Raw genomic sequence first — 22,499 nt, forward strand, 5'->3', positions numbered from 1 at the left:
GTAACTTCATTCTTGCAATAGGCTTATTCCTTCCAGCAGACTTTCCTAAAAACTATTCACTTCATATTCTCAGCAGTCCTATCAAGCTGGCAGGGCCAGGTATCAGCCCCATTTCACAGATGGCTTTTGCACATCGCATCAGGGGCAAAGCCAGACTTAGAACCCATTTCGATTTCAAGCCTTGGTACCTTAACCACTGCCAAAACCACACACCAGCACACCCACCCCTTGCTGTGATGCACTTACCTCCCTGCCCCTGATCTCTTTTGAATTTTTGTCTCTCTCAGAGCTGACATGAGCTGTTTTTATTTGGATGTGTTATTGAATCCAGCAGACATTCATGAGCACTTTTCATGTGTCAGGACAGTTACCCGTTGTCATTTCATCCTCAAGGCAGCCTTTTGAAGAAGCCATTATTCTTCCAATTTTATAATAACGGAACTGAGCTCCCTCAACATCAAATGGCTTGGGTCACACAGTTCCAAATGCCAGAATCAGAACTTCAATCCACGTCCCCCCGACCCCCATTCCACTTCCCTTTCCAATAAATCACGCCGGATATTGGGCTGCTTTATTTATAGGCCCTCAGTGGTTCCTCTGTGCCCAAATCAATCTTTTCAGAAAGGGGTCCAGAAAGCTTGTAAACCTGTTGTACTAGAGAAGCATTTTAACTGCCAACAACAGAAATTGCCTGGCCGATTTTAGCAGAATGGAATTTTTTGAAAGGACATTAATTCGTCACAGAAATGTTCAGCCGCCTGGGGAAGCAGGCTTGGAAAACAAGAAGAACAAAGAAAGGCTTGGCAGCTGGAATCGGTCCAGATCACACAGAGAAACCCAACCAATGTGGACGGGGACCCTGTGCTTGCAATGATGCTGGCCCTGGGCTGCAGGTGTCATCATTGGCATCACTGCCACCGCAGCCCTTGGAGACCGATGTCGCTATCCCCACTGCCAGCCTGGACTCACCACCTTTCTGCTTTCTCGGGTTCCAGGCCCAGGCAGTGTCCCTGGTTGGCCAAACCCAGGTGTGCCTTCACTGCAAAGGCTGCTGGGAAAGCAACCCCTGGCTTGGCTTCCATAATGGGAAGAAGCTCTGCTTCCCACCAAGATGCCCACACGGGAAATTCCCACATGGAGCAGGGAGATGCGGGTGCTGGGCAGCCCCTGAACATTACAAATCTCCAGCACCCCCTGCCCAGACATACACAAACACCTAGTTAATTCTAGGTTACTTCTCTGTTTCTAATCATCACCACCTTCCCACCGCTCCCTCCCCTCCCCTCCCCTCGTCACAGATTTGGTCTAACACGTGGAGATGCTGTAGGTGAAGGTGCTTTGGGAAGTGGTTTGTTAATGATCATCCCGACCTGATAATCCACAGCCCTGGATCCAGTTTGCCTCCTGGCTGTGGGAAGGGTTTGCTACTGTTGTCTGGTCACATCAGCAGAAACACTGTACTTCTGTTCCCTTTGCTTCTGGCTGGGGGCAAGGTCCCTTGTTTCTACATGAGGAAGCTTAGAGCATCAGGCCGCTTTCCTTTCCTAGGCAGGTTTCTGGCCACACCGAGGTACTTATTCCCCCAAGGATCATGGTGGGATAGGAGTGTGGCCCCGCTGTCGTTTTCCTGCTGCCACACTGTTTCTTAGGGGTGAAGTATGAGGCAAGGCCATTGCTACCTAGTTCCTTCTGCCAAGGTAGCAGGTGCCTGCGTGCAGGAGGCCGGCCCCTTAAGGGCTTCCTTTATTCAATGTGGGAACGCAGTCACCACCGTGTTTCCGCGGCCACTCTCCTTCCTGATAAAATTCTTCCAGTTGCTCTGGCCAGTTCACTGCCACAGGTGTAAAGCAACGACATCGACCTGTCAGGGACAGCAGTGGACAGCTGGACAGCTCCCATGTGGAGCCTCCAGCCCTTCTTGGTTTTCAGCTCTTCCCCCTCCAAGCAGTAGCCGGCCTCCGCCTTCCCTCCATCACCTTCCTGAATCACTTCTCAGCTCAGTGCTGGGGTCCAGCGGGGCCCAAAGGGTTTGGGCTTCTTTTATTAACCCGCCTGGTGCTCTGAGGCTCAGTCACCTAATGCTACTCCCACCCTCCCACTGGTAGCAATTCCCTACACGGAAGATGGAAAACAGAGAGCTTTGGGATCACAGAAGTGAATTTGCAGCTGGACCTGTGTATGTCTATGATCTTGGGCAGTCGTGGTCTCTGTCGGCCTCCATTCGCTCTTCTAGACAAACGGGGATAACGATGCCTGTATGATGCTTAACTGAGCCAACGGGAAGCCTGGGCACCTGGTGGGTTCATAACCATCTCAGCTCCCCTTCCCTTCCTTGTGTTCATTCTAGCGCCCAGAGGCCAAGTCTGCCACCTTCCTGGCCCTGTTCCTATTACCACCGCCTACAGGGAGCCCCGAATTGAGGACACAATCTCCATGGTAATGAGGAGACTAAGAATAGGTTTGAAAAAGCCTAGAGTACCTCACCGAGTCCTGCTTGATGGAGTAAAAACTACTGCAAGAGGGCTTCCCTGGTGGCGCAGTGGTTGAGAGTCTGCCTGCTAAGGCAGGGGACATGGGTTCGAGCCCTGGTCTGGGAGGATCCCACATGCCACGGAGCAACTAGGCCCGTGAGCCACAACTACTGAGCCTGCGTGTCTGGAGCCTGTGCTCCACAACAAGAGAGGCCGCGATGGTGAGAGGCCCGCGCACCACGATGAAGAGTGGCCCCCACTTGCCACAACTAGAGAAAGCCCTCACACAGAAATGAAGACCCAACACAGCAAAAGTAAATAAATTAATTAATAAACTCCTACCCCCAACATCTTAAAAAAAAAAACAAACTGCAAGAACATAGAAGCAAAGGGAGGTCTGGAAGGAATGTTGACACGTGTCTGAAGTGCTTTACTTGGGAGAATACTCAAGAATCTTCCTCTTGGCAGAGCTTTCTAGGGCTCACAGGCAAATGAAGGGACTGGGCTGGAGTAATTTTAAGATGACCTTCGCCCCCTGCTGTCACTCCTGTGATTAGTTGTATGGCCAAAGGGAGATGATCCGGGTGGACCTAATCTAATCACAGGCGCCCTTTAAGGACAGAGTTCTCTCCAGCTGCTGGCCAAGGGGGAAGTCAGGGAGATTCCAAGCGTGGGAAGGACTGCCTTGCGCACGATGCTGATACTGTCCCAAAGATGGTGCCACTCCTGAGGGATGCAAGTGCTTCTAGAGGCTGCACAGCCAGCAAGGAAAGCAGCAGGGCACCTCAGGCCTGCAGCCCTAAGGAACTGAATTCTGCAGACAACCTTATGAGCTGGGAAGCACATTCTTTTCGGCGGGAGCCTTGTGGAAGCCTGAGCAGAGATCCAGCTGTGCCCACCTGGATTTCTGATCTAGAAAAGTGGAAGGTAATGGGTGTTGTGTTAAGCTGCCACATTCATGGTGGTTTGTTAGGGTAGCAGTAGAAAACCGATATAGGCAAGCAATAGGGATTGGTAGGGGCTGTGGTCTACAGAGGCCACTATTCAGCTCCAGCTGACTGCTGTTGTGCGGGAGGCTCTGGAGGAAGAAACCCAATACTTCTGGATCTCTGTCTTTTTTAAAAGAGGCTGGACTGTGTGAAATATAGTGATCAAAAAAAACCCACAAAACACCTGCTCGGTGAATATACTTATGATCCCTTCACTAAAGCATAACCCCTCTTGAATGAAAAGAGTTTCCTACTTTTTTTTTTTTTGAGAAGTTGCCTAGTTTTAAGTCTTGTCTTGCATTCATATTATGTGTACAGTGAGGACAGTGCTGCTCTGAAGCGTGTTAACTTGCGTTTGACAGGGACTGAGGTTTTGTCGGGGACTCCGGGGAGCCTTTGGGAGCTACCACAAGTCTCCCACCCTTTGGGATGTGTGATGAGAATTCCCACTCTAAATAGGAAGAGGAAGTACAGATTTCTTTATTTCTCTGTAGCCATCCTGATCCCCATTCTAAGCTCCATCTTTAGGGGGTAGGTAGGAAATGGAGTCATAGTGCAATCTGGTCATCTCACCAACGCAATCGCTTACATTTTCTTTTAAGCAGCTCGGCCTCTTTTTGATGAGTCTGGTGGCCCAGTTGTTCAGTACTCTACCCTTTGCCCACCTCTGCTGCAGAAGGTGGTGGCTTCTATGGGGAAAGTGAGGCTTGCGTGACTGGCTGTGTTCCCTGGATCCAGGTGGTGCCTCTGACTCTGGCTTGTCCAGGTGTGCGGTGGTAGTGCAGGCCACTCCCCAGAATAAAGACCACTGAGGTGTGGTAGGTGTCATTTGGCTATTTGGGACCAACAAAGAGGGACTGATGGTCCTGGCCATTTTCCTCTGTCCCCAGTCCTGATCATTGCAGCCACTGCATCCAGCCCCAGACCTCTGTCCTCCAAGGGGCCCTCCCACCACCTCCCTGCCCCTCTCAACACTTGGCTCTGTATGGGCCACCTCTAGGCACGGAGGTTGGGAAGCTGGCTGCCACATACCCACTGCTGTTTCTAAACCTCTCCTCTTGGTTTCCCTGGGCTAGACGTGGCGAGCTTTTCTTTTCTCTCCTGGGGATGCCTAGGCTGGGAGGAGCTGGTTAGAAACTTCCCAACATTATATCCTCAACCTCAACCTGTATGAGCCATAGCGGTGGAGATGTGTGCGATCGACCGATAAGGAAACCGCAAATGAAAAGTGTTTCAGGAGTGCCGTCCCTGTTATGGGTGTTACAGGCTCAATGATTAGATGATACTACTATACATGAAACCATCTGAGAAAATCTAGCTACCGACAGGGATTCCTGTGCAAAAGGAGGGCTCTGATGACAGGCGCAAGTAGTGGAGGAAAGTCCATAAAAAGGGTTGGTGGGATGGGGACTGGCCTTTAAGGGACGGTTGTATACAGAAAAGCACTTGAACATCTCAATCAGTTCAAGATCAAGTCCTGTTCATGTTAGCCGTGCTGACTTCCTTTGTTCGGCTGTCCCCTCTCTTTCAGAGCCCACAGAGGGCATCCTTGACAAAAGGAGCTGAATATGGGTCACGCTGACCCATTTCCATCTCAGGTTTGAAATTAGAAGTTGCTGTGGGACTGCGGGCGGTCATTCAGCTGAGCGTTGGGCACACCTGCCCACCACTGGCCCAGTTTCTGGTGCTCACCCCAGCCCATTACACCACCTCCTGGGAGCCCTCCTGTGGTGCCGTGGGCATTGCACATGTGTGCATTGACACGTGGGGCTGGCCAGAACGGGAGCATGTGTCTGAGTTCAAATCCCAGCTGTCCTGGCCACTGAGTTTTGTGGCGCCATGGGCAAATAGCTTCCCCTCTCAGAGGCTCGGTTTCCGTGTCTGTGAGATGGGGACAGGGTTAATACCTGCCTTGTGGGGTTGTGTACACACACAAAAATGGAAGGGAATGTAAAATATGCAGCCTCTTCTGGCACAGAGTTGGTGCTCCGTGAGTGGTGTTGATTGCTATTTTAAATTATGTCAGGATTATAGTGAACACATCAGATGAGGGCTGTGAGTCACGAAGTTGTTTGTCAGGAACTGTCATGGAGATTGAAGATGAGGGATTTAATCTCTCCAAAGGGGCTCTCCTCCCATCGTATATGGAAGACGGGCCAGAGGGCAGAGAGCAGGGTTGAGACAGGTCATTTCTGCTGATGCTTTTCTCAGCTGAAAGAAAACGTGTGTGTGTGTGTGTGTGTGTTGGGGCCAGGGGGGCAGGGAGCAGGGGAAGGAGCTAACAGGGGTGGGATGGGAAGAAAGGAAGGAAGGGACTGAGCTGGACTGAGTGGAGTGTTACAGTGAGGGGCTGAAACTGACCACATGTCCCACGTCTCCGGGAGCAGAGAAGGAACGATGACAAACAGCCCTGTCTGTTCAGATACTTAGTTCTGTTGAAACCAGAGATCTATCTATCTTGGCCTTTAACATGTTTTTTTCTTCACTCTCAACTGTAGTTTTGCTTGATTTCCTTTGAATGAGAGACACTTTTAAGACTCTAATGATCTTCTTCCTCAGAAAATGAACATCGGGTTTCACACAATTTTTTTTAAATAGTCCAATTTTAGTGGTTTCTCAGACCCAGGTTAAACACCCTTGTTTTATTTTATTTTATTTTTTGAACAGTGCAAATCTTTTTAAATTCAAATTGCATTTCAAATAAAGGAATTTTTTTAAAACACCCTTGTTTTAGATCATTTTCTAAATGGGACCCAAAGCTTCTGAAGGAAGAGGTGAACTCTTACACGTGCTTCAGAACCCTGCCCAAATGTCACCTCTTCAGCAGAGCTCCCTACCACGCCCAAGTCAGTTGGGCAGCCCCTCCTTTGTGCTCTCATTGTTTATCCTTCTATTAGATCCTATATCTATTAGATCCCATAATCACTCATTTCCCAGTTGGTTTCTTCTACTAAACTGTGAGCTCCTTTTCATCTTTCTTACTCATTTTTTGGGTTCCAGTGCCTAGCACAGAAATGTTGCAGGAATGGAATATAAAGGAAGATAATGAGTTCCCTGCTTGAAATGCAGGGAAAGCCCTCTCTGCCTTGGGTGAATGGGGTTGGGGGGGGAGCGGAACTAGGAAGCTGTATCTGATGGGACTTCTTGTGGGGCTCGGCCAACCTGCCGGGACAGCGCAAGCCAGCCTCCAGGACCAGCATCCGTTTTGGCTTTCAGAAGATAAGGGGCTGTCAACACAAGTGGAATCATCGGGAAGAACTGGTGGGAAAGTAGCATCGGCCTCATAGATCGCCACTGTCGATTAGATGAGGGAGTGTGTAATTGGATTGTGCTGGCAGGAGGGATGCTTTGAAGTTCCAGGCTGATTTTGCTAAGGAATGACTCTGGGTGGCTGGGTAGCATCCATATTTCCAGGTACCACCTACCTGATCAAGGGCAGGAGAGGACAGCAGCTTTTTGGGACAGCAGAGGGCATGTGTCTTTCCCCGGAGGTGTCAGTGGGAAGCCCCTTGTCCTGCTCCTGGGGTCTGTGGGATGGAGTATCAGCCCTCATAAAAGCTCCAGTCTCTGGAAAGAGAGATGGGTGGGTTCTCAGCCACAGCTTGGAGACCCTGAGCTTGGAGGGCATGAGGGGCACAGCTGCCTGAAAGCGACTTTGGGGTCTGTTGGTTGGAAACTCCTTCCCTGTGGCACTGAGTCCTCCGAGGGCCGTGGATATTTGGACTCAGAGAGCACACACTCAGCAGGCTCTGGAGGAAGCAAATTCTCCATCTCCCTCTGAGGGAATCTCAGGAGGGCAGTAAAACTCCCTTCTGAAATGAATTCATGTAAAAACGCCTGACAAAGAACAGGCATACTGCCTTGCACATGACACTTTCACCTTCCAGAAATTTCCCATGATCTCATTTTCTCCCCAACTTCAGCTCCGTGACATAGGTGAGAAGGCATTAACCCCACCATCCTCCGGACAGAGAGCTCTCACTTTATTTGCTGACAAGGGGTTCTTGTCTTGATAAAGTAAGTTCGTTCCAGCCCAGAGGCTCCCCAAAGACCCAACTTACGTTCTTTGTCCTCACGCAAACGGGCAGACGGTGTGCATGGAGGTGGGTTAGGAAGACTCCCCAGGACACGCAGACCAGTCTTCACACGTCCTCTGCCACCCACCAGAGTCCCGTTGTACCCCTTGACAAATGCAGCAAGGTCCCAAGACAGCCATTTCTGGTGCAGCCACAGGCCCCTGGGTGGAGCCAGCTGAGCATGGGGCAGTGGTGTCCCCGGAGGGAGCGGCAGGGTGACCACTGGCCGCCGTAACCCAGAGAACCAAGAAAGCTCCCGCTGTTCTTCGGCATCACTGTGAGAGCCAGTGGGCTTTGCTGACACGCTCCAGCTGCTTGGGAAATGTTTGGGGTTTGGCAGAGCCTCCAGCTTTTCCTTGGCCACTCGGGATTTTCCCCCGGTCCATTTCGCACTGCCTGTGCATTTGGAGTGAAATCAGGTCCGTATGTTTCACGTCCCTTTGCTTGATTCTCTGCTGCACGATTTTCGCTAAAGTTTTGGATCTCTTGCCTTAGAAGGAAGACACGTCTTGCCACAAGACGATGTGAACCCCCAACCTAAAGGGAGTGTGTGTGTGTGTGTGAGAGAGAGAGAGAGAGAGAGAGAGACCTGTGGACGCAGGGCAGCGGATATGGCACTGCTGTACTTTTGGCAAAGTTGTACACCCAGGAGTGACAGGGCATAGGCTGTCCTCTTAGGGTTTGCAGAGCAGAGACCAGGGTGGTAATTTTCCTCTTAGGGGTCAGCCATGGCTGCTTCGAGGGCGGGCTCTGCTTCTCCCTGAGCTCTTCAGTTCCTGTCTCCTTGGGAGAATCGACTTATCTTCATAGCAAAGGAATGTCAGAGCCATGGGCTTGGGGAGGATGCCCCTACTTATTATTTCCTTGCCAGCACAAAATGGAGAGGGTTTTTCTCTGAAGAGCCCATTCTAACACTTTCTCTGGAGGTGGCAAGAAAGGCATGGTGCTAAGACATATGAAAATCATGAAGACACCAAAGACCTATGATATTTCTGGAGAACCAGACCCAAAGCCCAGGCTGACAGGGGCAATTTGGAAGGCAGGGATCTGTCTGCTTTCTTTGGGAAAAATCCCCGCATATATTCAGTGGCATCTGACACACCCGGATTGTGGGCTGTGTCACCCCTCTGTGCAGACAACACAAGCTCCCCTTATACGGCATGTGATTTTAGGGGTGAGGGGCATGCTCTGTGCCACGCTGATGCACCAACACACACACACACACACACACACACACACACACACACACTCTCTCTCTCTCTCTCTCTCTCTCTCTCTCTCTCTCTCTCTCTCTCTCTCTCTCTCCAATGACTGAAAGTCCACAATTAGAATGGTATTGCTAAGAACACTGGAGTTTCAGGTTCTGGGCATTTTGGAAGGGCAGATTTTGGTGGGGAAAAGTGGACCAAGAGAACCTAAGGATCTTGGTGGTTGAGGGATGGTCCCAGAGAGCGCTTTGCAGAAGCCCTACCAAGAGGTAGCGTTGAGGGAAGATTGTGTAAAACAGAGAAAACAAACTGCTTTATAAATCTGTGAGCAGTCTGCTAGCTCTGCATTTTGGGTTCCTTTGAAGCTGGAAGCATTATCTTATTTTTAACAATACGTTATATGGGCTTCTAGGAGTTATCTTACAACTTACAATGGAGTTGCCTGTTCTGCAGGACCCCAGGGGGCCGTGCACAAGCTGGGGATGTGGGTAAAGTTTTATGTGTACGTGTGAATTGACCTTCTGAAGAGAGTCCGTAGCCTTCACCAGAATCACGAAGAAGTCCTGCGGAATTGGAACAGGAAGACGTGAGCCTTGGAAGCATCACAAGTTCAGGGTCAGAGGGGCTTTCGTCAGCTCCCTGGGCACAGGAGCTGGGGCAGGTCTGTGAGTTCTGGAACCCGCCTGCCCTCCCGTGGCTTTGGAGGGCCCTTCTGCCCTCATGTTACGTCTTCGTGTCTCCTTTGGACCTAAAAAAGAAAAACAAATGTTTTTCTGACCGTAAAAGTTAGAACTCATAAATTTGGAAAAAGGTAGTGAAGAAAAGAAAAATTAGTCTTAATCCTACTAATCAATTAACCACTGTAAACAGTTTGAGGTAGTCCCTTCCAGGTTTTTTTCTTTTGTCCTTTTAAGAGAGAGTTGAGATCATAGGATGTCTATGAATAGAGCCCTTTTCACTTAACATGACCTCATAATCATCTTGCTTGCCATTAAAAAGTCTTTATAAACACCATTTTCAATGGCTGCACAATACGCCATTATATGGATGTATTACAGCCTACTTACCCATTCTTCTATTGGGCATTTGCATTGTTCTTAGCTTTTTGCTTTAATAAATCACGCAGTGACGGCATCTTTGGGCGAGAAGCTGTGCTTACATTTGTGAGGATTTCTTTATGATAGATTCCTAGAAGTCTCTTTTGACTTTGGAAGATGTTGTGTGTTAAGACGTTGCCAAGACCCATCTGTAAAGTGTGGACAGCGCAGAGGACTGTGGGCAGAGAGGTTGTGTCAGGCAGCAACGATCTCTGGCTTCCTGCACACACATTGCATGCCTCTAGGTGCCGTGGGCATAGAGGAGGCTTAAGAAAGCAGAAGGCCCAGCCTTGATCCTTGAGGAAGCTGCTGTCAAGTGTGGGACCACAACATACTTAAATAGCCCAAAGGAAGAGATGCCTGTATCTCAGAACCTTGGAGGAGGCGGGCCTGCATTCTTCTGGAAAGGGAGTCTATAGTTTTCACCAGTATCTTTTCATCTACAGAGCTTCAAAGAATTACCCATGCGATGATTGCTTTGGGTATGTGGAGGGGAGTGAATTATTTTTCTCAATTTATTCTTTCTTTTACTGTTTTATCTGATAGTTCTTAGAATAGAAAAAACAAGATAAACTCGTTTTTTCATGTGTCATTAATATGACAATAGGGTGTACTCAGAAGATGGCCATCAGGGGTCTTGGGTTTGTGGACCCTGAGATAGGGCATAGGAGAGGCCACAGCCTATACCCAACAGGTGTGAGGCAGATTTTGGCAACATTTGTCACCTGGACCTGCAGTGACCTACCCATCTGTTTACATAGAAGTCTCCTGCCGGCGTGATCCCATGTTACATGAGCCTGATGCTGATAGGACCATATTATCAGAACACGATGTCACACAGGTGCGCCCGGCACTTTTGGTAACACAAATCACTGTTTCCTCACCCCTCTTCCAGAGCCTCAGTCCTCACCTGGTTACTCAGAGGTAAAGAAGCTTCTTACTGTTCATTCAGGGTCGTCAGGAAAGCCAGCCCAGCTCTGCCAGTGTGGAGGAGGCCAGGAGATGGGGTCGTTGCGTGGCTCCAGGCCTTTCACTCGGGGCTGGAATTCGATGTGCACCTGGAAACTGACAGCCATCGATTGTATTTATTTTCTCCAGTCTGTTCTGGCCACTTCTATTGCTTGGCGAGCTCTTCCGATGGGAAAATGAGAGCACCACGTGCCTGTGGCCTTGCCTAGGCATCTCCACTGGACAGACGCCCACAGTTGTAGGACTTCCACGGGACCCTCTTAGCTGGGCTTGCTGGGGGTGTTCATGGATTTTGTCAAGTCAGGTGCCTGCGGTCAGGACAACTGGGATGGGTGCGAGTCTCGTCGCCCCATCTCCCTTGTGGTGCGTCCCTTGTCTGTGGCTGGAGTGTTCAGCTCTCTATAGGAGGGTCTACGTGCAGAACATGACCGGACAGCAGAGAACTCATAGGCAGGCATGTGCCTTGACTCCGAAGCTCCCCAATCTGGCATCCTTCAATCTGGCTTGCTAACAAATCGGTATACTTTTTAAAAAATGATTACTTTATTTTTTCGAGTTCCAACTGGCTGTTTCTCCAGGTTCAACTGAGTTGTCTTTCTTCCCTGACTCTTAGCTTTATCTTGGAATAAATCCTTTTCTTATTCCCTGTCACTCTTTTATCCTTGGATCTTTTGTTTTCTCCTGACCCAGAACCACTTAGTTTCCTAAAGGGCTTCCACCTACCTGTAACTTAGGCACTCAGTAGAGTCATCGCATAAGCTTAATTCTTATTTGGCCTCAGCTCCATTGCCAAAGGCACCAACGTCCCCACCCTCCCAGGCCTTGAGACAGGTGAGGGTCGAGTCACTGCCCATCCCTCAGACATAAGGACTATCCGCTCTTCCCGTAAGGAACAGGAAAACATTAAACGAACACGTCTGTGAGCACAGCCAGCTCTAATCCATAATGCAAAATAAACAAGCAAGAAAACACTCAAAACATAATCCTTGGTGTTTTCTTGCTTGATTATTGCAAGCAATAAACAAGCTTGCAGTAAATAAGCTTGCTGGTTGTGGGAGAGACAGCTAAAAGCTTAGACTTTTGAAGTATATGGTTAAGAAATTCTTCCTCATCCTTAATCAGACTCGCGTTGCCGTGATTTCAGCTTATGTATTGAGGTTCTGTCCAGATAAAGACACTGTTCTCTTCTCTACATATGATATTTTTAATAAAAATTATATTTTACAAATAAAATAAAACATAAAACATTTCACATGTAAGATAACTTTTAATAAAATATATGTAGAACGTGATATTGTACACTTTAATAGAACTTACATTTTGTATTTAAACATTTTAACTTTACAAGTAAAATATATTTGTATATAAAATGTTATAGATTCATATAAATAAAATATTAAATGAAGCATTTGATATTGGCAAACATTAAAAAAATTGCTAAAATATAGACTATTTAAATGTATGAGAATAAATCTTAATATTTAGATCAATGTGATGGTTTAATACTAAAGTAATTCGACTTAAATATTTATTATTATTATTTATTTATTTTGCTTTACGCGGGCCTCTCACTGTTATGGCCTCTCCCGTTGCGGAGCACAGGCTCCGGACGCGTAGGCTCAGCGGCCATGGCTCACGGGCCCAGCCGCTCCGTGGCATGCGGGATCTTCCCGGACCGGGGCACGAACCCGTGTCCCCTGCATCGGCAGGCGGACTCTCAACCACTGCGCCACCAGGGAAGCCCTCGACTTAAATATTTAAAGTAACACTGAAATGTATAGAATATGTTATTTTTGTATAAGTAAAAGGTGTTATAAGATGTTTTAAAAGTGTAGTAAGGGTAGCTGGTCGGGTCTGGTTCCCGGTCCCTAAATTACGATTTGGGGGCCACAGCGCCCCCTGTCGCTCGCTCGGCGCCAGCGCCCTGACGTGCTGTTTGTCCTCCCGCCCGCAGGCATCGGCAAGAACGTCATCTGCGACCGCACGGCCACGCCCCTGGACGCCTTCCGCATGATGTCGGCCGCCCACTACTACCCCAAGCTCATGAGCATCATGGGCAACGTGCTGCGCTTCCTGCCGGCCTTCGTGCGCATGAAGCAGCTCATCGAGGAGGGCTACGTGGGCGAGCTGCTGGTGTGCGAGGTGCAGGTGCACGGCGGCAGCCTGCTGGGCAAGAAGTACAACTGGAGCTGCGACGACCTGATGGGCGGCGGCGGCCTGCACTCGGTGGGCACCTACATCATCGACCTGCTCACCTTCCTCACCGGCCAGAAGGCCGTCAAGGTCCACGGGCTGCTCAAGACGTTCGTGAAGCAGACCGACCACATCAAGGGCATCCGCCAGATCACCAGCGACGACTTCTGCACCTTCCAGATGGTGCTGGAGGGCGGCGTGTGCTGCACCGTGACCCTCAACTTCAACGTGCCCGGCGAGTTCAAGCAGGACGTGACCGTGGTGGGCTCAGCCGGGCGCCTGCTGGTGGTGGGCACCGACCTGTACGGGCAGCGCAACAGCGCCCCGGCGCAGGAGCTGCTGGTGCAGGACGCCACGCCCGTCAGCAACTCCCTGCTGCCCGAGAAGGCCTTCAGCGACATACCCTCGCCCTACCTGCGCGGCACCATCAAGATGATGCAGGCCGTGCGCCAGGCCTTCCAGGACCAGGACGACCGGCGCACGTGGGACGGGCGACCGCTCACCATGGCCGCCACCTTCGACGACTGCCTGTACGCCCTGTGCGTGGTGGACACCATCAAGCGGTCCAGCCAGACGGGCGAGTGGCAGAACATCGCGGTGATGACGGAGGAGCCCGAGCTGAGCCCCGCCTACCTGATCAGCGAGGCCATGCGCCGGAGCCGGATGTCCCTGTACTGTTAGCCCGGACTGGGGACCCAGCGCGACCTAGGGCTCCCGCCTGGGGCCCAGAGAGGGGGAAAGGCTGGGGGAGAGGTGGCCTCGAGGAGTGTAGGGCTGGGGAGGTGGAAAGGCAGGGTGAGAAAATGGCATCTGGGAGGCTGAGCCCCGTCCGGGTGAAGGGCCCCGAACGAGACTGTTGGGGCGGTGACCCGCGGTCCCTGAGGTCGTCCCTGCTGGCGTCGGCTGAGACGGAGGCGGTCAGCCGCCTCTGCTGCCCTTTACTGTGAGAGGCCGGGAGGGGTTGCCGGCCTCCGCCCCTCATCCATCCCCCCCAACACCTTGGCCTCCTTGGCAAGCCAAATGCTCCTGCGTGCTCTGAGCCCCGTTTCCAGGGGCGAGCTCGGCTGGCGGGAGACGGCACATCTTCACGTGCCCGCGCAAGCCTGCAGGTGTGTGTGCGGGGGGGCGCCAGTGGCTAAAGAGAAAGTTCAGATTCCAGGAAGCCACTTCAAGTGTCTGAAGGAAAAAGTACTTGGTAGCAAAGTGTACAGCTTTCTGGATGGATTGGGCTTCCTCCCAGGAAGCCCGAGAGGGAGGGAGTGTCTTCCTAACTGGCTCAGTGCCCTTTTCCTGGCCTGAGGTAGGGTAAGGGAGGGCCAGGAACAGCAAGCAGAGAATCGGGTTCCCTTGAGCCAAAAGGAGAGAGCAGGGGCACAGCCTGCGCTGAAACAGACGAGGCAGAGAAGAAAATATCCCTTCGGATTTGCCAGCAATTAAAAGCCCATTTCCGGTGGACGGGAATTGCCTGTAAGGAGGGGTTCGGTACTGGAGCGTCGAGGTTGTCCTTTCACGGGGCCGAGGAGACAGCAGGAAGGAGGTGTGCGTCTGACCACAGGCTCCTGTGCTATCCTCCAGGACCGGGGGCAGCCTTGCGCCCCAGGGTCGCAGTGGCAATTCCCAGCAGGAGGGAAATTGAGCCCTGGACCCATCTCTCCTAGCAAGCTGGGGAAGGGTTCTTAGGAGATTCCCCAGCTTTGTAGATTTTAAAAGGGAAGCCTTCAGGTCCACTCAGATATAATCCTCTCCCCTTTAAAAGAAAAAAAAAAAAATAGTCAAGGCTCTTTTCCTTAGCTTGGACCTTTGCTTTCACGCATCAAAAAATGAAAATTTTTGAATAGGTATTAAACAAAAGGACAGCAAGCAACATAATTTTCAGTGTTTCTAAATGGGGTTTGAGAGCCCTCTGAGGTGTATAGTTCCCGTAGGCTGAAGAAGGCTAATGTAGGAAAAAACATCTTCTTCCTCTTGGTCTCCTGTCTCTCTTGTCTCGTCATCCTCTGCTTACAGGGAGGGCTTTTACTGGAGATGGAAAACTGCAGGCTTGGAGCAGGCAGTGCCAGAAGGGGACAACCAGAGAGACACACACACAGACACACACACACAGACACACACACACACACACGGGTTTATAAATGCTCACTACCACCATTGTCACTAAAATCGCTCTTAAAAATTCAGACCTAGTCTTGAAAGAAAGCCCAAGTCAAATACATTTTGAAAATGGGGAATTATCCTCTTGTTATCTTTTCTTAATCCTTCACCCCACATAGGACATTTGTCAAGCTTGGCTGTGGAGACTGTTACTTGTAAATGTACACAGCGTTTGTTCACAGTCACAGAAATCCAGCCGTTGTCTTTGGCACACAAGTGACATTTAGACATCTTTTCAGATGGCCCCGCAGTGGAACTGGAAGGGAATTTAAGGGGCTGAGAGTGAACCCCAGGCTCTGAGTGGGCAAAGTCCCAAAATGAACCATGCGATCAGATGCTCCCTCTTTCTTCCTCCCAGGGCCAATACACTATTAATCCCAGGCTGCCCGTGGGTACTGCGTGGCCGTGTCCAAACACCATGGGAATGTGGTATTTTCTAGCACAGAGGGGTAGGGATCGCCTCCCTAGAAAATTACCCTGCTTCCTGGTCCCTTACTACAATGTGGGAAGGTTAGTGAGCTAAAACTCTCCCTCGTACGATTGGTCCCTGCTCCGTTGACAGAATCAGCCTGCCAGCTTTCCTAGCTACCAGTTCAAAACTAGAGATTTGGTAGAATGGAAGTCTCCCAGTAAGAATTTGAGCAGAGGGCCATGCCATGGACTGTTTTGGTTCAGATTCTCCTAATTTCCCCTCTGGATAAATAGCTTTTGTGGAAACTGAGTGGAATGAATATTTTGTTTTTCTAGTTGGCCCCGAAAGGCTGTGATCAAGGATGTAGAGAGAGGAAATTAGTGACTCTATGAGGCTCATTTTTCTAAGTCATTTATAATCTAAGTAGGGCTGTTCCTGGGGTTTCAGTTTTGTTTCTGTACTTAAAGTACTTGGGACTTCTTTCCCCCCAAAGATCACTGAGCTCCGTGATAAATATTTAGTGTCTAAAACAAAAATTCTCATTTGAGGCTGGGGTCTATGGAAAGAATATACATTCTTAAAAAGAAGCATGAAAAATATTTTAGTGAGCTTAAATTCTATCTACTGAAATGCATGTAGTAGGTAGATGCAGGAACAAGTGGAAGAAAAGACAGTTCATTTTCTTAGTGTAAAAACTACAGTCAATGGGTTCTTTAGTGCTCCTTGGGCCCCAGTCCTATCACCTGCAAAGACTTGATTAGGAGTCACAATATAAAGCTGAAATCTCAAGCTTTCAGCAACATTCTATGAAAGGACTTTGTCCCAGCCCAGCACCCCTAATAGGGCACTGGGTACCATCAGCTGGGTTTGAGCTCAGATGAAGTCTCTAGAGTGACCCAGCCCCCTCTGCCTTGTTTACTGTGTTTCAAGGACCCAGAGTAATAGAGGCTCCATTTTAGGGTCATCACATTTAGTCCCCACTTGCCTGATTTGTTCCCGTCATTGTGAGGGGGCCTCTGATGCCGAACATTTGGGCTCATGCCACTGGCGGCCTCTGCAGAATGTTCCAAATTCTGAGAGGAGGGGGTATAAGTCAGGGTAACCACGAGTGTTTGGGAATGCTCTGGGCTTATTTGGAAGGGTTGGATTCTCTGAGTTTTCTCCCGGAGAGAGAGTTCATGACGACTGTCAGCTCCCCTACGACTTCTCCCCCGATGGAGAGGGGTGGCAGGGGACCACAGATCCTCCTTAGCCCACCAGGCAGCAGATACCTCGGGACTCTAAGGGCAGCTTGGCTGACTCCAGCTCAAGGTGAACTTCTCCCAGACCCTTTCTCCATCCTCAGAGAGCCACGCCAGTACTCTCTGTGCCCCCACATTTCTTGATCATCTACTGTGTGCAGGGTATTTTAAGTACGTTATCTCGCTTAATCCATAAAAACAGCCCTGTAGTATTGGGTATTGTCAGTCCCATTTTACAGATGGGAAAATTGAGGCTGAGAGGAAGAGTAACTTGCCCAGAGTCACAAAACTATTCAGTAGAAGTGGGGTCACCTGAATCCAAACCTTTCTTCTCCTCCAAACCACGTTGCCTCCCACGAAGAAAGGTTTGAGCCTCTGCAATTCCTGCCGGGCAGGAAAGCGCTTCTTGTCGAACCGTATCGGGGTCTGTGGAGCAACAGTGATTAGAGTTCCACGTGACCTGTGTGGGGCGCCCCTCTGCTGCTGTCGACACCTGCCTGTGGAGCAGGATGCCACGTTTGACGTTCTGCCAGAAGGTTCCTTGTAGAGCTGCAAATAGAAGGAGTCGATCTTTCTTCCTCTTCCAAAATGGAAATATCACTCGACTTCTTTTCAGATCAACTTCCTAAGTTGATTCTGATTGTAAGCGATGCAGCAAGCCACAGAGTCGGGGATCTTCAGAATGTTGGCCGATTATTACGGATGGCCTTGGGTTTTGCTTTCACTGAGTATATAACATAGGAAAATGTCTTTTCTCAGGGAGTGGGGCTTTGACAGTTCATTTGTTTGTGACTCAGGTTTTAGCTGTGCGTTGCATTTGTACCTTTAGACTCTCTTAACTCTTCATCTCCTCTCGTAGCCGCAGCTGTTGAATACGACCTGTGGTCACAAAGTAGGTTTCTGATTGCATCACTTTTATTCTGGTGGGCTTGGGGCAGGGGAGGAATTCAGCGTTGATAAGGGTACCCTGGGGAGAAAGTAAAGCCCGTTGCATCTGGAGGGACTTCAGAGCCCAATATATTCACTTCCTTTATTTTTACATCCCCAAGAGGTTGAGTGATGACCAAGGTCACACCGCTTCGTAGTGGTAGAGCCAGGACTAAAATCCCAGTTTTCTGACTCTAAGTCCCATCCTGCATCTTCAGAGCTCTCAGACGGGGAGAGGGAGGCCCAGAGAGGTGAAATGACTGGTCTCAGGGCGCAGGGCTAGTTGGTGCAAGAGTTGCCGTTAGAACTCAGACCTGCAACCGACGGTATTCCCTGAGCTGTTGCAGCTGAATCCATTTTTTAAAAACTCAGTTGTGTCTTGAATGTACTCAGAAAACTCGCTGTTTAAAATTTCCCCTTGTGACTGTAATGTGAACAGTTATCTCTAATTTGTATTCTATTGGCAAGGATGGGGGACATACGTTCAGATGCTCGCCTTTGGGATTTCCTGAGGCCAGCTCTACTTCCGGGCTCTACCCTGCCGTCTGCGCACAGATCGAGGTCTTGACTAGCTTAGGATTCCTGCCCCACCTACCGCCTCCATCTTTGACCATCCAAATCCTGAAGTTTATAGGGCAGAGGTCACGACACTGGGGAGGTTTTTGTTTTGTTTTGTTTTTAAATCAACTCTCAAGAGCCCTGCCTTTCAATTCCCTTTCGGGGACAGGGAGACGCATAATGAAATAAAAGCTGTGCTTGTCTGCAGCCCACGGACCCACCCCGGCCTGTAGCATCCTGGGCAGAGAAGCGGGCGGATGGGGAGTACCCCAAGTTTGAGGGGACAGCCCTGAGTTGGGCTTCAGAACTTTTCCCAAGAGGAGTGTAGACCTGTGCTTTAAGAGGTGTTGGGCTCAGTGGTCCCATCAGAGTGTGCACGTGCAGCCAGTAAGTACCGTGTACCTGAGTTCCACACCAGTTAGCACTGAAAGGCAGTGGCCTACTGACTTTTTCTTCCCCATGTCACGGTCCCTATTTGCTGGAGCTCTTGAGAGGCGCACCAAGCGTCTGGCTCTGTCAGGCTCCTCAAGTGTTGCACTACTGAATACTCTTGAATCTGTTGCCCCTTTCTGTTTACACCAGCAGTGAGTAGAGAAATAATAAGGCCATATCCCATGCAGTGGCTCCGTGCTTGGCGTGGCAATCATGCTTGCCTGGGTGGTGTGAGCAGGGCCCCCAGACTGACCCAGGTCCAGGTCTCTGCTGTCCCCTGCAGCCATCACAAGGGCTACGTTGTTGAAGGAGCCCCATGGTTTCTCCCCAGGAACTCCATGACTGATCTTTGATTCTAGTCCCAGGCTAAGAAACAGAACCCAAGGAAGCGACCTGCCCGCTCCTTTGCTCTCCTCCTTCCCCATCAGGCATCCAACCATATTTAGTATTCTTGCCCTGTGCCTTGCCCAGGAGAGGGAGAAGTTTCTAGTACTTATGGTTTTCTGTTGGTTGCCTGGTGCTTTTACTGTTGTTTTATTTTGTTGTTGTTGTTTTTAACCAAAAATTGCATTTGTTTGGTTGTCAATGTCGAGTATGTGTTTATTGTTCTACAAACATGAGTATATATATGTATGTATATGTATAAAAACAAACATAACATATAAAAAGTCAAGGCATGTATACTAGATATTTTAAAGAGTTATTTATCAAGGAAAAAAGATGTGTGTTATAAAGTAAACAGAGTCTATATTTTATATATAATGTAGATAGCAAAAAATAGCTTATAAATTATAGAAGGTTTGGGTTTTCTTTTTTTATTATTAAAGAAAAAAAAAAAAAGACAATGAACGCACCTGTTCTTAGTGTTTTAAAAGCCAAACTTCTGTGGGAGGTGGCCTTCCCTACCAGGCCCTCGGGCTGTACAGTCTGTGCTCCAGGCCCGGAGCTGATGCCTTGTGTTACCTCTGCAATGCTCAGGCGGCCATGGTTACCATCACCCCGCCAGCTGGCATGTGCCGCTTCAGATGTGGCTTCCTGCTGTCCTCCCCAGTTTGTGTTGGTGGGATAAAGGAATGGAAGTAGCAAATAAAGACTGAAGAGAAGATATAAGTGCAGCTGTTTTCCTGTTTATTACACCTGGGTGCGCTCCCTGATGAGTTAGGTAGCTGGCCAGTTTGTGGGATCTGAATTAAGAATGGGGGTGGGAATGATGGTGGTGCATCTGGGGTGTGTGTGTGTGTGTGCCTAGTGCGGGGAATCTATTCTTGTGTCAGCACCCATGAAACAGAGCAATGGAATCCACTGACCTTCTGCTTTTTGATGGTAGATACGTTGAATGTTAGAACTGGAGGTACTTTAGAGCAGTCTGGTTCAAATCCTGGCTCAAATTTTGGAAATGTGAACATGGAGGGGAAATAACCTGCCTAAGGCCACTTGGGGTGTGTGTGTCTGTGTGAAAGCCCAGTCCAGACAAAGATGATAACATAGACTAGATTGGGGAGCACATTTTTTTTTTTTTTTTTGAAGTACGCGGGCCTCTCACTGTTGTGGCCTCTCCCGTCGCGGAGCACAGGCTCCGGACGCGCAGGCCCAGCGGCCATGGCTCACGGGCCCAGCCGCTCTGCGGCATGTGGGATCTTCCCGGACTGGGGCACAAACCTGTGTCCCCTGCATCGGCAGGCGGACTCTCAACCACTGCGCCACCAGGGAAGCCCATGGGGAGCACATTTTAGAATTCTCTATTATATCAGGATCTTAACCTAACACCTCCCACCAAGCCCTATAAGACACGTTCAAACAGGCTCAGTTGCCTCTTCAGAAGAGCATCTTTGCTTATGTCATTCTTAGCGGTGTTTAAGGGCCACCATGTTGGACTGAGCTCAGCCAAATTTGAGATTTGCATGGATGACGTCTCTCATGGATGGGCCGGTCTTTCCTTTCCACCCTCTGCTGCCTTAGACAACACACAGGTAATTCTCCTGGTCCATGCTTTCGCTTCACTTAAAAACAATTAAGAATTGGGAAGAAAAATACAAAAGCTGAGATCCCATTGTTGATTCCTTCATGAGCAGATCATGATGTTAGCACATTCAGAACACAGCCTGTCCATTCAGACAAAGTTGCAGCAAATCCCTGCAGTCGCATGGATTATGACCATGCACACATAAGATTCTCATACCCTAAGATGGGTTCTGAAGAAGGCCGTGAGAGAGAGTGCTTTGTCAGAGCTGAAAGCCCCACTTGCCCAAATGTAAAGTATGGTTGCGATGAGGTCCATTTCTCTAGTTTCTTCCAGCCAAGTGGCCTGCGAGCCAACCCCTGATGGAAGACTCCACGCTCCTGAGCGTCTATGGACATTTTCAATCCAGTTGTTCCTTCACAGATTTGGAATCTCTTTGTGATGCTGGTTTCTGTCAATGTAGGCTCATTTCTTGTTACGTAAACCGGGGATTATGCCTTGTCTTACTAAATTACAGGATATGATCACATTGCTTTCCTAGTCTCTGAACTGTTGTTTAAAAAGAACAGTTGCAATTACATTGCAAGTCATTCAGGCTGTATCAATAGTTTACGGGTCAAACGAAGAAGAATCTATGTCTCCTCCTATGCCAATCTACCCCCTCGCCACTCCCACCCCACCACACACATACACATGCGCACACACAGATACACAGGACCATTTTCCGGTTTCACCTTTTTTTTTTTTTTTTTTGCGGTATGCGGGCCTCTCACTGTTGTGGCCTCTCCCGTTGCGGAGCACAGGCTCTGGACGCGCAGGCTTAGCGCCCATGGCTCATGGGCCCAGCCGCTCCGTGGCATGTGGGATCTTCCCAGACCGGGGCACAAACCCGTGTCCCCTGCATTGGCAGGCGGACTCTCAACCACTGCGCCACCAGGGAAGCCCTTACCTTCTTTTATCTTGTGCATTTTTAGCACCTATTTTGACAAGTCTGGGTGATACAATGTGAAGGATAAAATGACTGCTACAATTGTTATGAGAATGAAATACACATCTACAAAGTGTGCACAGTTTTGTATACAAATGAAAGAATAATAATTTCACCTCACTCTAAGTTGTATGCTCCCATTTTATCAACACACATTTACCTTAATCTTGCCTGAGCAGAAAAGATCCCTCTGCCTAGATATTCCTAGGCGGTCCCTACATGCACTTGTCAGTAGCAGTGCCCCCTGCTGGAAGGCTGGCCAGGAAGTGTAGGGGACAGAAATGGAACAGAGGCCACTTCATAGAGCTGAGCCGTGTCACAACCAACTAGACAGTGCTACAGCTTACTTGAACCAAAACCTCTACAAAGAAGCTGATGCAAAACATTCAAAATTCTTCACCTTGTTCATTCAAGTTCAGGCTTCCTTTTGATTCCTATCTCTGAGTCTCCATCTGCTGGGTAAATTCCTGAGAGATGACTTGAGCTAGGACAGCCTTTGCAGCATTGCTCTGGTCCAACCACAGCTCTACAAGATGAAGTCATATCTAAGTTGGTTGTTGGCTTCCTCCAAAAATATCCTAGCGAAGGGAACACCTTTCTATCCTAATGTTACACAGATTGTGATCACCTTGGGTCAAACCAAATTCTCCCTTTAGCCACAAGTGAAAATCAAAGACTAACTTTAGAAGCAACTTCTTGGGCAATTGCAGATTCATTCCTTTCTTGGTGGATGATTTGTATATTGATGGGGCTCAATCCCAGACTTACCATCTGGGGTGTACATGTACCGAAATACCATTGTCTCTGACCATCATTGGCCACCGGCA

General features: G+C 49.3%; 1 protein-coding gene across 1 annotated transcript in view; it reads left to right on the forward strand.

Annotated features, from left to right (window-relative positions):
• The window catches only part of GFOD1 (Gfo/Idh/MocA-like oxidoreductase domain containing 1), a gene marked incomplete at its 5' end in the record, with an annotated part of 106,357 nt that extends 91,124 nt beyond the window's left edge, over positions 1-15,233 (forward strand). The window contains one exon of the mRNA XM_079712794.1: positions 12,765-15,233. Coding sequence (XP_079568920.1) covers positions 12,765-13,684 — 920 coding nt within the window. The 3' untranslated portion in view covers positions 13,685-15,233. The remainder of the gene's footprint in view (positions 1-12,764) is intronic.
• Positions 15,234-22,499: the final 7,266 nt, after the last annotated feature.

Source organism: Hyperoodon ampullatus (assembly GCF_949752795.1).
Source record: "Hyperoodon ampullatus genome assembly, chromosome: 10".
NCBI lineage: Eukaryota > Metazoa > Chordata > Mammalia > Artiodactyla > Ziphiidae > Hyperoodon > Hyperoodon ampullatus.